General features: G+C 42.6%; 1 protein-coding gene across 1 annotated transcript in view; it reads right to left on the bottom strand.

Annotated features, from left to right (window-relative positions):
- Drp2 (dystrophin related protein 2) overlaps positions 1-13935 on the bottom strand; it is a 51106-nt gene that overhangs the window by 19573 nt on the left and 17598 nt on the right. The window contains exons 3-10 of the mRNA XM_042667390.1: positions 12492-12655; positions 10590-10746; positions 8585-8705; positions 3817-4085; positions 3310-3456; positions 2841-2919; positions 1212-1272; positions 871-932 (exon numbers count right to left, since the gene is read on the bottom strand). Coding sequence (XP_042523324.1) covers positions 871-932; positions 1212-1272; positions 2841-2919; positions 3310-3456; positions 3817-4085; positions 8585-8705; positions 10590-10746; positions 12492-12655 — 1060 coding nt within the window. The remainder of the gene's footprint in view (positions 1-870; positions 933-1211; positions 1273-2840; positions 2920-3309; positions 3457-3816; positions 4086-8584; positions 8706-10589; positions 10747-12491; positions 12656-13935) is intronic.

Below are 13935 nucleotides of genomic sequence, written 5' to 3'. Positions count from 1 at the left end.
CCCACTTGTTTATTGACTGAAATGTCCTTTTCTTTAAATCACTTTATTTCAGTATGACTGCCACAGAAAAAGCTGTACAAATGTAATGCATACAGCTTAGTGAGTCTTGAAACACCATGAAACTATCATCATCTGCAAGTTTCCTCCTATCTTCTATAATTTGTGTATAGGTCATTAGAGCACTTAGTGTAAGATCTACCCTCTTAAATTTGTAAATATAAAAATAATATTGTTAACTATAGGCAATATGCTATTCAATAGGACTGTAGGACTTATCCATCTTTGAAGACTTTGATGAATATTTCTCCATTTCTTCCTCTTTAGCCTGACAACCACAATTCTACTCTGAGAGTCCATGAATTTGACCAAATGTATTTATGCATTTATTTATTCATTTATTTTTGTGCCAGTTCTGAGACTTAAACTCAGGTCGTGGGCACTATCCCTGAGCATTTTTTTTTTTTTAACTAAAAACCCGTGCTCTAACACTTGATACACTTCCAGTTTTCTGGTAGTTAAATGGAGATAAGAGTCTCATGGACTGTCCTGCCCAGATTGGCTTTGAACCACAGTCTTCAGATCTCAGCCTTCTGAGTGGCTAGGATTAAAGCTATGAGCCACCAGCACCCAGTGAAGTCGACTATTTTAGGTTTCTTATATAAGTGGGTTTATGTGGTATTTTTCTTTCTGAGTCTAGCTTATTTCTCTTAAGTTCAGGCCCATTCCAATTGTCACAAATGGTGTTTTAAGGTTAAGAAGTATTCCATTTTGTATCTATAATGTATTTTCTTTTTCCACACCTCTTTACTGATGGACATTATAGGACAGCTGTACACATCCCCACCCTACACAGAAACCCCACATTCTTACCTAGGGTTTGGTATAACTCAGTCATCTTGGGATGGTCCCAACATGTGGTCTGAGCCTGGTGACTACAAACAAAATCATCAATAGCACCAACATCCTCATACCCAACACCTATATGCACACATCAATCACCAATCAGATTGGATGCAACAGGCTGTAGGTGAACTCTCAAGATTCCAGAGCATAAGAGTACACCTTACCCAAGTAAAATCTTGTGCTCTGAGTAGGAGGAAAATGAGACTGGATGGAGAAATTCCCAGGACAAGAACTAACAGAGATGATTGGCAAAAAGACAAACAAGTGAGGAGGTGATTGACCCATGTCTGATTCTGATAATCACTTACTTGATGTAGTAAGGAACTTTATTAGGTGAAATTGCTCTTTCCCAGGGAACCTGGACAGAGGCTAGTAAAGAAGAGAAAGAAAGTTGGCCAATGATATTCTTCAAGCCTCCTGGCCATTGCCCTATTCTATCTTCCCAAAAGGTGATAAGTCCCCCAAAGATATATCTGCCCCTTGCTGCCAATTGTTAATAGCCCTGGAGGATAGGGTTATCACTTCTAATAAACATACTTGTCTCCCTGATGTTAGAGAGAAGAGAAGGAAGAAGTTGCCACTGATGCCCTGACATATGAGTGACATGGCTACGGCATGGGCAAAAATACTTGATCACCATGACCACCCTAACATTCTTCTCCCTAAGCAGACTGCCATTTTATCCATTCAAACTGCAGGCTGCTTCTGTGGATATAAAGTTTACTTTCTTCATGGGACTCCAAACCCTTCCCCTTAGACCAATGTTCTCAGCCCTGTGGGACAGAGGGAAATGGTAGTGCCCTTTTCTCTCTCATGAGGAACTCTAGACACCCATACCCCTTCAGCCCCATGTCTTTATCTTTCATGATCTTTCAGAAGAGGCTCTGAGTATAGTATATGTGTATGGCCACATATTACTATTTAAATTGTAATAATTCTACCCATTGTTAACATTTATTGAGCTCCAGCAATGTGCTAGATACCATGCTCATGCTTTGGGGAAGCATATCTAATTTTTCTTTTCTGTGAATTCTCATCATTTCCACTGCTAATCCCTTGATCTGGGCCACCATCATCCCTCATCTAGATTATTGCAATTTGCCTCCTAACTGGTCTCTCTGCTCTCATTCTTTCCCCTCAGCAATTTATATTTAACAATTTATTCTTGAAGCATACAATAGATGATGTCATCCTTCACCTCAAATCTTCTCAAATGTTCTTTATTCCACTTGGAACAAACCTTAATGTTCTTATTTTCACCCTCAAAATTATCTGTGTTATGGCCTTCCTGCTCTTGTCTCTTTGTTCTCTTTCTCACGGCCTTCCTTTGTCCCTCAGCATGTTCCTGCTTTAAGGAACTAGAATCATTGCCTAGAATGTTCTTCCCTTGGAGACCCACATAGTTCATACTCACCTCCTATATTTCTCTGCCCAACTGTCCTCCTATGAAGACCGCTACAACACCTCTTCCTTTTAAATCCAGAACTCTCTATACATGCCTTCATGTCTTTATTTTCCCCACAGTACTCCCATAATTGACCTTATACATCTTTTATTCATTTGTTTCTGATCTGGTGTCCTCTATTAGAATGTAAGCTGTCCATGTCTAAGCAGTTCTGTCTGTTTTGTTTACTAATATGGCTCCAAAGCTCATAAAAGTACTTGGCCCACAATAAATATTGTTGAACAAAAATGTCACTTAATTTTTATAGCCTACTGAGCTAGGTAACATTCCCGTTTGCAGATGAGAAAATTGAGATAGAGTTATGCTATTTTTTCAAGTTTTCACAGCTATTAAGATACAGTGACTAAGACCTGGATATTTCTGAGGAGTTTGTTCTTTTCATCACTATACTACATTGCTGTATCCTTACTGCCCCCAAGGGAACAATAGCAGCTAAGGTTCTGCTAAGTGAAATTCAGTTTGGCTCACATACAGGATAGGAAGTGCTGGGACCCAGGCCCAAAGTCTCGGTGAGCATCCTGGAGCTGTTTAAGCCTCTCACCAACCGATGCCTATAAAAGAACAGATAGGAAAGTTGTGGATTCATGTCAGCTATTTAACATGGGCTGTGTGGGTACCCCTGGGATCTTTCTGTGCTCTCATAAGCTGTTTTTTTTTTCCCTGTTCTAGCTCCTCCCACCATCATCCTACTCCTAGCCCTCCTTGAGCAGTTCCAGGAAATGCCTCCCTAATTTCAGTCACTCTTCCCTGGTTTCTGTCTTCCCTGAGTGTCCACATCTAGATAAGCCCTTCTACTTCTTCGGTTCCATCACTCCTTGAGGCCTAGGAATTAAGAAGTTGTTTCTGGCCTGCACATTTGGTACTAATGCTTTTCCATGTAGGTTTCATTTCAGCAGTTTCCCCCAAGCTTTCTCATGGCTCACTCCAAATCACTCTTCTACCTGGAGTTGTTTCCACCGGATGTTAATCTGCTCCAGAGCCCGAGAATTCTCCATTGACAAGTGTACATCAGAAATGGCAAGTTGGTGGGCCAGATCATTCACCAACTTCACTCCATCCTTCACAGGGGAGAATTCTTCTTTGAACAGCTGGAGAACCAGGACACAAGTGTCACAACAGACAGAGAGTGGGAAAGAGGACCTGTTAGTCATTCACCTCAACTCCTCCCTTTCCATCCAGAAGTTTTGCTTCAACAACACAATAGCAGTGTTTGGCTAGGCAACTAGACTAAGATGTTGGTGGCCACAGTTTATGGCTTCTTCTCCTCATCGCCAAAAACCAGGAAAAGAGAAGACAATAGAACAACGAGGACTATATACAAACCAGTCCCAAATCTAGAAAATAAATCAAGAGAGTCTGAATTGTAGTCCAGGCCAACAAAGGAGTCTCAGCAGGGGTAATATTGTCAAGTCTCACTGGGGATTGTAGCCAGGAGAGGGTCTGCATACCTTAATAGCTTGGATGTGTTCTGGGAGTGAATCAATGAACAGATCCCCAATGGGCTCCCATGTGGCTCTGACTCCCTCAGCTTGGGTCAAAGTAGTGCTCAACTCTTCCATTGCTGCTTGGATCTCCAACAACTGTTCTAGAGTGTGCTCAATATGGCGGTGCTGGTCCACACAACGGGCTGTCAGCTTCTCCCATAGTTCACTGGCTACAGTTGCCTGCTTCCATACAAAGCGGCTAAGATTCTGGATCCGCTGTCTGGGGGAGGTATCTGCAAGTGCAGTCAGGAAGCCAGGTCAGGCTAACTAGGGAGGGGAGACCCAGGAAAAGGCAGAGACAAAGAACCCCCCCTTTGTAAAATGTGTGTATGTGTGTGCTTGCTTGTGTATATATTCATACTTATACAAATACATATTTTCCATGGGCAAATGCCTATTGCTCATTTAGTTTTTCAAAAACAAACTATTTATTTTGACATGGTTTTAGGTTCATGTGCAATTGTAAAGGATAGCACAGAAATCTCATATGTCCTTTACCCACAATTGGTAAAATGGTAGTACAATGTCCCACCCAGGGTTTGACATTGACATAACCCATTAGTTTTATTAAGTGTCCCCTAGTTTTATTTGTATTCATTCTGGGGGTGTTTATGTATATTCATATGCATATGTAGTTCTGTGCAGTACTATCACATGTTGGTTCATGTATCCACCACCACATTCAAGAGACAGTTTTGCTCCATCCTATATTATGGTGGATTTCCTTACATTAAAAAAAAACAACATGGCAAGTTTAAAAACAAATGTACTGCTCTTTTCCCAGCTCTTTCCCAGGTCTTTCCTAGGCCTTTCCCAGCCACATGGAGGGCCAAGATGGCCTGGTGCCAGGTCTACTGAATAAACCTACCCCTTACCTGAATACCACGTGCGTGGTACTGTTCTTACTCGGCTACCTCTTTTTAAAAACCTAACATAAATGGTGCTGTGACTCGGATAAAGGGCTTAAAGTCAGGATAGGTGGGATTCCTCTCTGTTTTTTCCCCCTCTTTTTTCTTTTTTTGTTTGTTCTTCCCTTTTTGCTCTGAGGAATACCCACAGTTCTGATGGCCTTTTGTGAACCATTCTGTCTGTTGCAGACACAGTGCATCGATGCCATTGCTGGCCTTCACATCCACGTCCACATCACTTCTCTACTCTGGTGAGTGAAACTATACTCTACGGCTCTCTGTTGCTCAGTCTCTGTCCAGACGTGATGTCATGCCAGAGAGCTCCTATGGCCTTTAGCTGAAAGGCCGGTCACCTCTGAAGCCAAGGATGCTTGGTTTTGGGGGCTTGGCCATTTCTCTCTAGACTGCTCTGGGGGAAGTCGGGATGCTGCCTCTGCCTGGTCAGCTTTCCTTCACTCACCAGACTGACTCTCCTACACAATTAATGGGGTGCTGCAAGCCACACCCAAGCTGTGAAACCCCTTTGAAATGCCTCCTGCGCTCCCTGGAAAGCCAGAGCGCCTAATTTTTATGCCATACTCAGATGTAGACAGTTTTTGCCACTGCAATGGTGAATGGTCAGAAGTCTGTTTATTTTCAGGCTCTCTTTGCTCTCTCTCTGCCAGTCATGTCCAACTTTCCCTATCTCTCTCTTTCTCTTTTCTACATTTTGGCTTGTGCCCTGAAGAGTGAGATGCAGGCTGGGCCCCGGGGACCCCCCCTCTAGGTTCCCTCTCAAAGGCTAGCCAATGTAGGCTTGATCTATTTGTTCAGGGTTTCTTTGCATTTTTTTCAGCAATTTGCTGTCTTGAATTTGCCATCTTGGCCACATGGTGGGTTAAGGGTTTGGCGCCATCTGACCCTTAACCTTCCACCAAGCTTACCACTCCATCCATCTATTCTAAGGTACCTTGCTAACAAGTTGCTCTTTTCACAGGCCTTGATAAGTGAGGCCCAACCATCTGATGTGTTTTGTTAGCAAAGATGTCTACACATTGTTGGCAAAAATTTTAGATTTTGAGTTTTGCCTTTTTTGTTTGTGTTGTGTATTCTACTACTGACTACATGGTTCTAAAATTCTGGGCCTATCTGTGGTAAAATTCTCATCACATCTAACAAGTTTTGTCATTGCAGAATATTTGTTGGTCAATTCTTGATAAGGACCAGGTAAGCTCTATTATATTTGATCTCCTTGTTGCTTTAATTGGAAATAATAAAGGGCTTTTGCAGACTCCATCTGCCAACTAACCTGCAAAGAGCCAGGCTGGAAGCATGGCTCAAGACTCTTATCTCTAACCAGGCAAACACTGGAAGTGGTACTGTAACTCAACGTGGTAGAGCACTAGCCTTAAGCAGAAGTGCTCAGGAATAGTGCCCAGGCCTTGAGTTCAAACCTCCTTGAATACCAACTGGGACAAGCCATCCCAGCAACGAGCACCTAGACTCAGCCAGTCTGGGGAACAAGGGATCATGGAGAGGAGTAAGAGGAGATGATGTCATATCAGCTACTTTGTGTCTGCCCTTTCAAAATTAACCAGAGCTGGGAGGTCAATAGAAGCAAGAAGCCTGCCCATCCAATGTCTATACCTGTCTACCTATTAACCGGACAGAAATTTATATTCTTGCCTTTGCTACCTGACTTCTCCTCTACCTAGTCACCAGATGTCAGAAGTAGCTAGGGACATTTCTACCAACATTTTCAGACCCAAGTCCTTCCTCTTGCCATTTATTTGCTCTCTAGTATTTTTTCCAGCCCCTCAATGCCTCATGAGATTTCTCCAGACTTCATCTAAGGACTCATGCCAGCAAGGGACAGCTGCTGCTCACTGCCTTCTCTGGGACCAAATTCCAGCCTTTTATCCCTAATGTCAATACCCCTTGTCAGCAGGAAGTAGCCAGAGAGAATCTGTGCCCAATTTCATGATTACTAAAAGGCTGGAATGTAAGGTCCGCTCCTGGATGATGGGCAGCTCCACCCTCCTCACAGCAAAGTCTCCACCCAGTACCTGCATTACCTAGGCAACTGGCACACCTGGAAGAGGTCACATCTGCATCCACTGAGGTCACATCTGAATTTGATGTGGCCACACCTTTTTCCACTCATACCCTAGATAAGGCCTAGCCCAGGCCCAGACGCCCTCTTTTCCCAGCTCTTTCCCAGGTCTTTCCCAGGCCTTTCCCAGCCACGTGGAGGGCCAAGATGGCCTGGTGCCAGCCAGAATTATGAATAAACCTACCCCTTACCTGAAAAAAACAAACAAACAAACGTACTCATTACCTTAGTTATGTAACTGTAACAACCTGCTCATCAACTTTTCAATAATGATTTTTTTTTTTGCCAGTCCTGGGGCTAGGACTTCGGGTCTAGGCACTGTCCCTGAGCTTCTTTTTGCTCAAGGCTAGCACTCTATGACTTGAGCCACAGTACCACTTCTGGCTTTTTTTGTGTATGTGGTACTGAGGAATTGAACCCAGGGCTTCATGCTTGCAAGACAAGCACCTTACCACTAAGCCACATTCCCAGCCTGTCAATTACATTTTTTTTTAAAATGACAACATATTAGAAGAGGAGTCGAGAGACAAATCATCTAAGTCCTATTCATATGATCCTGGAATGTGATTTGCCCATTAGTGTCTACTGTTGATTTAATATTCAAAGCAGGGAGACATTTTATTAAGTCTTAGTCTAGGAGAGATTGGTATTAATACCCCCAGCTCTTCTACTCTACTCGGTTTAGGTTTCTTCTTTGTCCCTTAGACTTCCACTTCCAAGAAGATTCAGAGCCCCAAAGCTCTAAGCTAATTGGAATTATCTTGTTCTGTCTTGAACTTGTCCTGAGGCCTATTGGGCAGCAAATTAAGTACTAGCTCTCCTATTGAGAGCCTAGAAATAAATTGAGAAAGTAAACAGAATTGACAAAGGGCTCAATGAAGGATCTTTTCCATCTTGTTCACACCTATTTTAGAGGGTTCAGAATTCTCTCTGGAAAAGGGGACTTGCTAGACCACCACTCAGAACTAATCTTCAGGGATTCTACCTTATCACCTTATTTGATTCTAGTCAGGGTACCTTTATTAAGTGAAAGAGAAAGCCAGAGCTGTATCAAAGGACCACAATTACCTAACTTTTTAGATTTTAAGGCTATTCTTTTTGTTGCTGGTTGATAACTGCATCATCACATCTCTTTATTTTGAATATAGCAAAATATTTTTTTTAAGAACCATACCGCTATTTTTACTTGATAAATCTGTTCATTTCATTTGATTTTAAAAAAATTCTCATACTTTATTTAAAAATGGCTGGGTGATCCCGGGTAATGCCTGTAACCCTATCTATTCAAAAAACTGAGATCTAGAAGATTGCAGTTCAAGGCCAGCCAGGGCAAAAAAAAAAAAAAAGGCTATGATACTCCATCTCCAATTTACCAGCAAAAATCCAGGTAGAGATGTGTCTCAGGTGATAGAGTGTTAGTCAAGCAACGAAGCTGAACAAATGTGAGGCCCCAAGTTCAAATACCAGTACTATCAAAAAAGTAACAAAATCCAAACGAACAAAAACCAATATCTCACATGTGATCCTCCAAAGAGCCACATATAGCATTGGGTGACATGCTCATGATCCCTGCTTCAGATTCTGCTCTTTTTGCCTTTTCTTATGATTATGAATCTTGCTCCTCCTAACTGGATTCATAAAATGAAACTATCTTACCAGACATTAGGTGAGAAAATGAGTATGGGGAAAAGCAGTTTAAAAAGGAAGGGGTGAAGAGTGGAATACCACTTACCTTTGCTCTCAGAATTAGGCTCCTCTAGTTCCTCAAATGGGTGCTGGGACAGAAAGGCCTGAGCTGACTCCAGCACAGAGTAGATGTAAGGGCCCCGTGACTTAACTTCTTCCATAAAGGCCTGTGAAGTTTAGCAGGATGGTTAACAAGAAAAAAAAAGTGTCTCAATTGCTTTTAATTCCATCCTGCAATTAATCTTACTTCTCAATAAATTACTAGATAGTGTGGGGTTACCTGGAAAAGAAGTGATATAGCCCTCCCTACAGGCCCAAGAATAGATAATACTGGGAATGAGTCTGGCCATGACAGAGAGAGAAATGTAGAGGTGATCTTTGTTTTCTAGAAAAGGCATACAGTTCCCTGTAAGGTGTTTAGAGAAATTAAAAGCCAGATAAGAGAATTTCTAGTAAGATTTTGATTGTAGTTTTTGAAAATATAAATAGAACATACAAATAAAAAGTGTTTAGTTTGTTGAATTCCATAGAGCAAATTTCACCTCTGGAGCACTACTGAGACAACCACCTAGATCTCTTCCTATCCTGCTTCAATATCTTCAACAGTAACTTGTAAAATCACCCATTCGTTTTGCCTACTTTTGAACCTTATATCATCACACAGTGTACCCATTCACATCTGCCTTTTACCCACTCAATACACTGCCTGCTCCCACCAAGGTTGGGTAGGGAATGTTTGTTGTGAGGACCATATAAGGCTTGTGAAATCATTTGGCCTGGCCCTGTACAGGAAATCAAAGAAACTATAAGTGGTATGAAACAGTCAGTAAATTTCAGAGTTTTTTTCTCCAAAGCAAAATTCAATAAATCTAAGCCCATTAATGATATTATAAATATGCAAATGAGTCAGGCACCCAGTTGCTCATGCCTGTAATCCTAGTTACTCGGGAGGCTGAGATCTGAGTTTCTCAGTTCAAAGCCAGTCCAGGTAGGAAGGTCTGTGAGACTCTTATCTCCAATAAACTATGCAGAAAAAGCTGCAAGTGGCACTGTAGCTCAAGTGGTAGAGAGCTACCCTTGAGTACAAAGAGGCAAGTGAACAACGCCCAGGCCCTAAGTTCAAGCCCCAGGACAGGCAAAAAAATGAAATAAAATGAACAAGCAAACAAATATACAAGAGGCTTTTGGCAGTATAAAAGTTCCCCACCACTGCAAATGATGCCATACCATGCAATTATATGTGTTCTTTTATATTATTTGGTGTTGCATCCTGCATTTGTTTTATAGAGGCAATATATACCATAGAAACATTAAAAATGAACAAAAGTATGAAAAATTAAATTAAAAATAATTCCAATTTTGTCATCGAAGTTAATTAACCATGTTTACCATTCCATTTTGCTCTAGCTGCCTCTCTTCTGCACACATCTATACACATTTTATCCAACTGAGATTCATATGCATGATTTTACTTAACATTACACTGTCATTTCCATATTCTTCCACTAAAAATCAAGTGTGTGTGTGTGTGTGTGTGTGTGAGAGAGAGAGAGAGAAAGAGAGAAAGAGAGAGAAAGAGAAAGAGAGAAAGAGAGAGAGAGAGAAAGAGAGAGAGAGAGAAAGAGAGAGAGTATGCGTGTGTGCACATGTGTGCCAGTACTGGGGCTGAGTATTTTCTCTTGGCTTTTTTGCTTGGGGCTGGTGCTCTACCACTTCATCCCACCTCCACTTCTGGCTTTTTGCTGGTTAATTGGAGATAAGAGTCTCACAGACAAAAATTTTCCTAGGCTAGCTTCAAACCCCAATCCTCAGATCTCAGCCTCCTGCATAGCTAGGATTACAGGTGTAAGCCACAGCACCTAGCTAAGGGAAGATTTTAAATAGGATGGAAAGACCTGTAGAGTGCTCCCTACAAACTAGCAAGGCTGTGGGCCACCTTGTTCTGCTTTAGGTGTCAAAGCAGAACTGAAGGCCTGACTGTCAGGGTATGGTGGAAAGGATCCCTTTGTCACTGAGAGGTTACATGACATGCTTCCATGATTCTAACCTACCGCGTGTGTTTCCTTCTCCTGCTGCACCAAGGATACATCTCCTTGTAGGGGAAGCTGAGCCGACAACTCCTCATCCTTTTGGCTGAGCCAGTCAATAATCTCTTGGAGCGGGAGCTGGAGTTTTCCACTGTGGTCTGAGAAGGCCTCTAGGCGAGCGCTGCATACAACACGTAAGACTAATGATGTTCAATCTTCTTTTTAAGTGGCAAAATATATTTTTCCAAATAAACACATATGTGGAACCTTAACATATAAAATGATTTCAACAGTTGCTGCCCTAGCTGAAATGGAAGGAGGCCTGAACTCATCTCTTACCCACCCACAGAAGCTCCTGAGGTCTCTCTGGGTGAAGTACCATATTAAAGTCAACTTTTTGGCCTGTAGGTAAGTAGTTATCCCACAGTCAAATGGTTTAAAATGATATGCTGGTTGTCAGTTACTTTCATTGCACACTCAGCAGTAAGACAGGAAGGGTAGGAAAGTGAGGAAAGGCGTTAGGGGTGACAGCTGTCTGGTTCCCCACTTGTCCTGGAAAAAATCTAAGTTACATCAAATTGCTTTTCTGGAGGGGCTGCTCCCAGCCTTGTGTGAGCAGGAGAGATTGCAGTACTTGGGATGGGCAGGGTTGATGGTTGATCCTGGGTACTCCACATGGGCAAGGATGTGTACAACTGTAAGCAGCTTGAGGGATCCAAAGGATGACTAAAGCATTGGCTAGCGTTATGCAATAAGGAAAATGTATGCCATGTACTCATCTTTGTCCTCCTTCCCTGACCCCTAAATGAAACTTGATATGAAATACAAGTAGTAGGTAGTTGGAATGTGATCAAGGCTGTGTGTAGATCTTATCTGGCAATAACAACTCTCTACCTTTGCTTTCTTCTGCCTGGGCCACTCCTTTGTCTCACAATGATCTGGAGTGGGCATTACTATCACCCAGAGAGGTTAAATGGTTTGTCTACAATCATATAGCTAAGTCACTGGCAGAATTATGATCTGAACCCAGGTTTATCTGACTCCTCATCCCACCAAAGCCTACAATAGGCCAGGGGCTTTGATGGTACAGGGTGGAGAAGAAGATGACAGGCATACACATAGGGATAGGGGAAAGCGAATAACATATAGAGATTGACTTCAGGATCTTATGGAGTTGCACTTACCTGAGCTAATAGCCCATGAGTGGGAGTAGAAGACATAAAGACATGGAAAAGCAAACACTAAGACCCATCAAGGTAAAAGACAGGGAGACAAAGAGGGGGAGTCACCATCACCCTCACTTCCTCATCAACATATTTATATTTAGAAAATGTTTCTAAATATTGCTTCAAACCTTGTGGCTACTCTATGAGTCAGTGAGGGCAGGCATCATTCCTCCACTCATTTTTCCCATAAAATATAGAATAAGTAGAAGCTAAAATTCTAAGAAGTCAAACAACTTGCCCAAGATTTAAAATGGAGGCTCAAATATAAATTTCATGATTTTTTTTTGTTGTTGTTGTTGATTGTGAGTCTTGAATTCTGAGCCTGGTCGTGGTCCCTGAGCTCTTCAGTTCAAGATGAGGGCTCTACCACTTGAGCATCACTTCTGGTTTTCTGGAGGTTAATTGGAGACAAGAGTCTCATGGACATTCCTGCCTGGGCTAGCTTTGAACCATGATCCTCAGATCTCAGCCTCCTGAGTAGCTAGGATTACAGGCATGAGCCACCAGTGTCCAGCAAATTTCATGATTTCTAACTCAGAGTTCTTTCCCTAGTGCCAGGAAAAGGATGGGGAGAAGTAGGTGATGAGGCCAAGGAAAGGAGGATCCATAGACTGAGTGGAGTATAACAAGCCACAACAGGTAAAACAGCCTGATACTGTCTCATTCCCTAAGGTATCAGTTTCTATGGGCCAGGCCTTACCGGAGATTGTGAGACTTCTTTTTTATTTCATTCCAACACAGATTCATGGCTGATGGTTCCAGGGGGGCAATGGCACCAATAGACCCGTTCAGCAGCTTTGGACTTATGCAGGGATCCCCAGCACCATCCCAAGGAGGTGCAGGGGCAGCAAGAGCAGCTCTAACCTAGACAGAAATACAGACATTCTGTGATTTCCACTGTATGCCATGACCTGTTGTGTGCCAAGCCATGGGTGGGACAAGAGTGAATGAAGGAGGATGGGCACCAGGGTTCAGAAATCCTCCTTGGTGTGTGTGTATGTGGTGTGTGTGTGTGTGTGTGTGTGTGTGTGTGTGTGTGTGTGTGTGTGTGTGTGTGTGTGTGTGTGTGTTCATGGGGAGCAATATAGAAAGTCTCCATGGCACTATTCTCTGCCAAGCCAAAGTCAGTCACATAGACATACTGCCTACTGTAATGATTACTCCAACTGTTAATTCTACCAGTACCACTACCTAGAGGGAATCCTGGAAGCTATTACATTAGGTAAGAAGCTGGTTAGATCACGGGTGATAGCACATGCCTGCAATCCTGATGCTCAGGATGTTGAGGCAGAAGGATTGGGAGCTCTAGGCTACTCAGAACTACAAAGTAAGACCCTATCTCATAAAGAAGGAGAAGAAGAGGAGGAAGAAGAAGAGGAAGAAAGAAAGAAAAGGTGGAGAATCAGAAGCAGCAGCAGAAACAGCAGAAGGTGAGGAGGAGAAGAAAGGAAGAGGAGGAGGAGGAAGAGGAGGTGATCAGAACTGCCCAAACATGAACAACTATAGCCTTCAAACTGAGTTATAGTGGTATAGAGTTATACTTCAGGCTCTCAGAGTTAACTGAACCTTCTATAAACTAACACTGAGGAGGTGCCCCATAAAAACTCACAAAGAGGGGCTGAGAATGTGGCTTAGTGGTAGAGTGCTTGCCTAGCATGCATGAGGCCCTGGGTTCGATTCCTCAGTATCACATAAACAGAAAAAGCCAGAAGTGGTACTGTGGCTCAAGTCGTAGAGTGCTAGCCCTGAGCAAAAGAAGCTCAAGAACAGTGCCCAGACCCTGAGTTCAAACCCCATGCTTTCCAAAAACAAACAAACAAACAAAAACACCTCAGACAGATAACAAACCAGCTCAGAGTACCTTAATGGTAGGTATCCTATGTCCCAAATGGACCTGGGTCTTAACACCACCTCCCTCCAATTCCCTATACCTCCCATCTTAGTAAAGGGGCATTGGTTTTGAAGGGAAACATGGTCTGAGAAAGAACTAAAGGAGCATCCCAGATCCTGATAGCCAAGAGGACAAGCCATGAAACCTGACAATGTGTTGTCTTGGGCTTTCAGTTTCATAGTGTGTAACTTGGGAACTTGATAGACCCTGTCAGAATATTTCTAGGACTAGGAACATGATAGCACAATGACAT

Source organism: Dipodomys spectabilis, unplaced genomic scaffold (assembly GCF_019054845.1).
Source record: "Dipodomys spectabilis isolate Male_0828 unplaced genomic scaffold, ASM1905484v1 ptg000399l, whole genome shotgun sequence".
In the NCBI taxonomy this organism is placed as follows: domain Eukaryota; kingdom Metazoa; phylum Chordata; class Mammalia; order Rodentia; family Heteromyidae; genus Dipodomys; species Dipodomys spectabilis.
The sequence above is the reverse complement of the archived record's forward strand: the minus strand, read 5'-3'. Positions and strand labels throughout refer to the sequence as shown.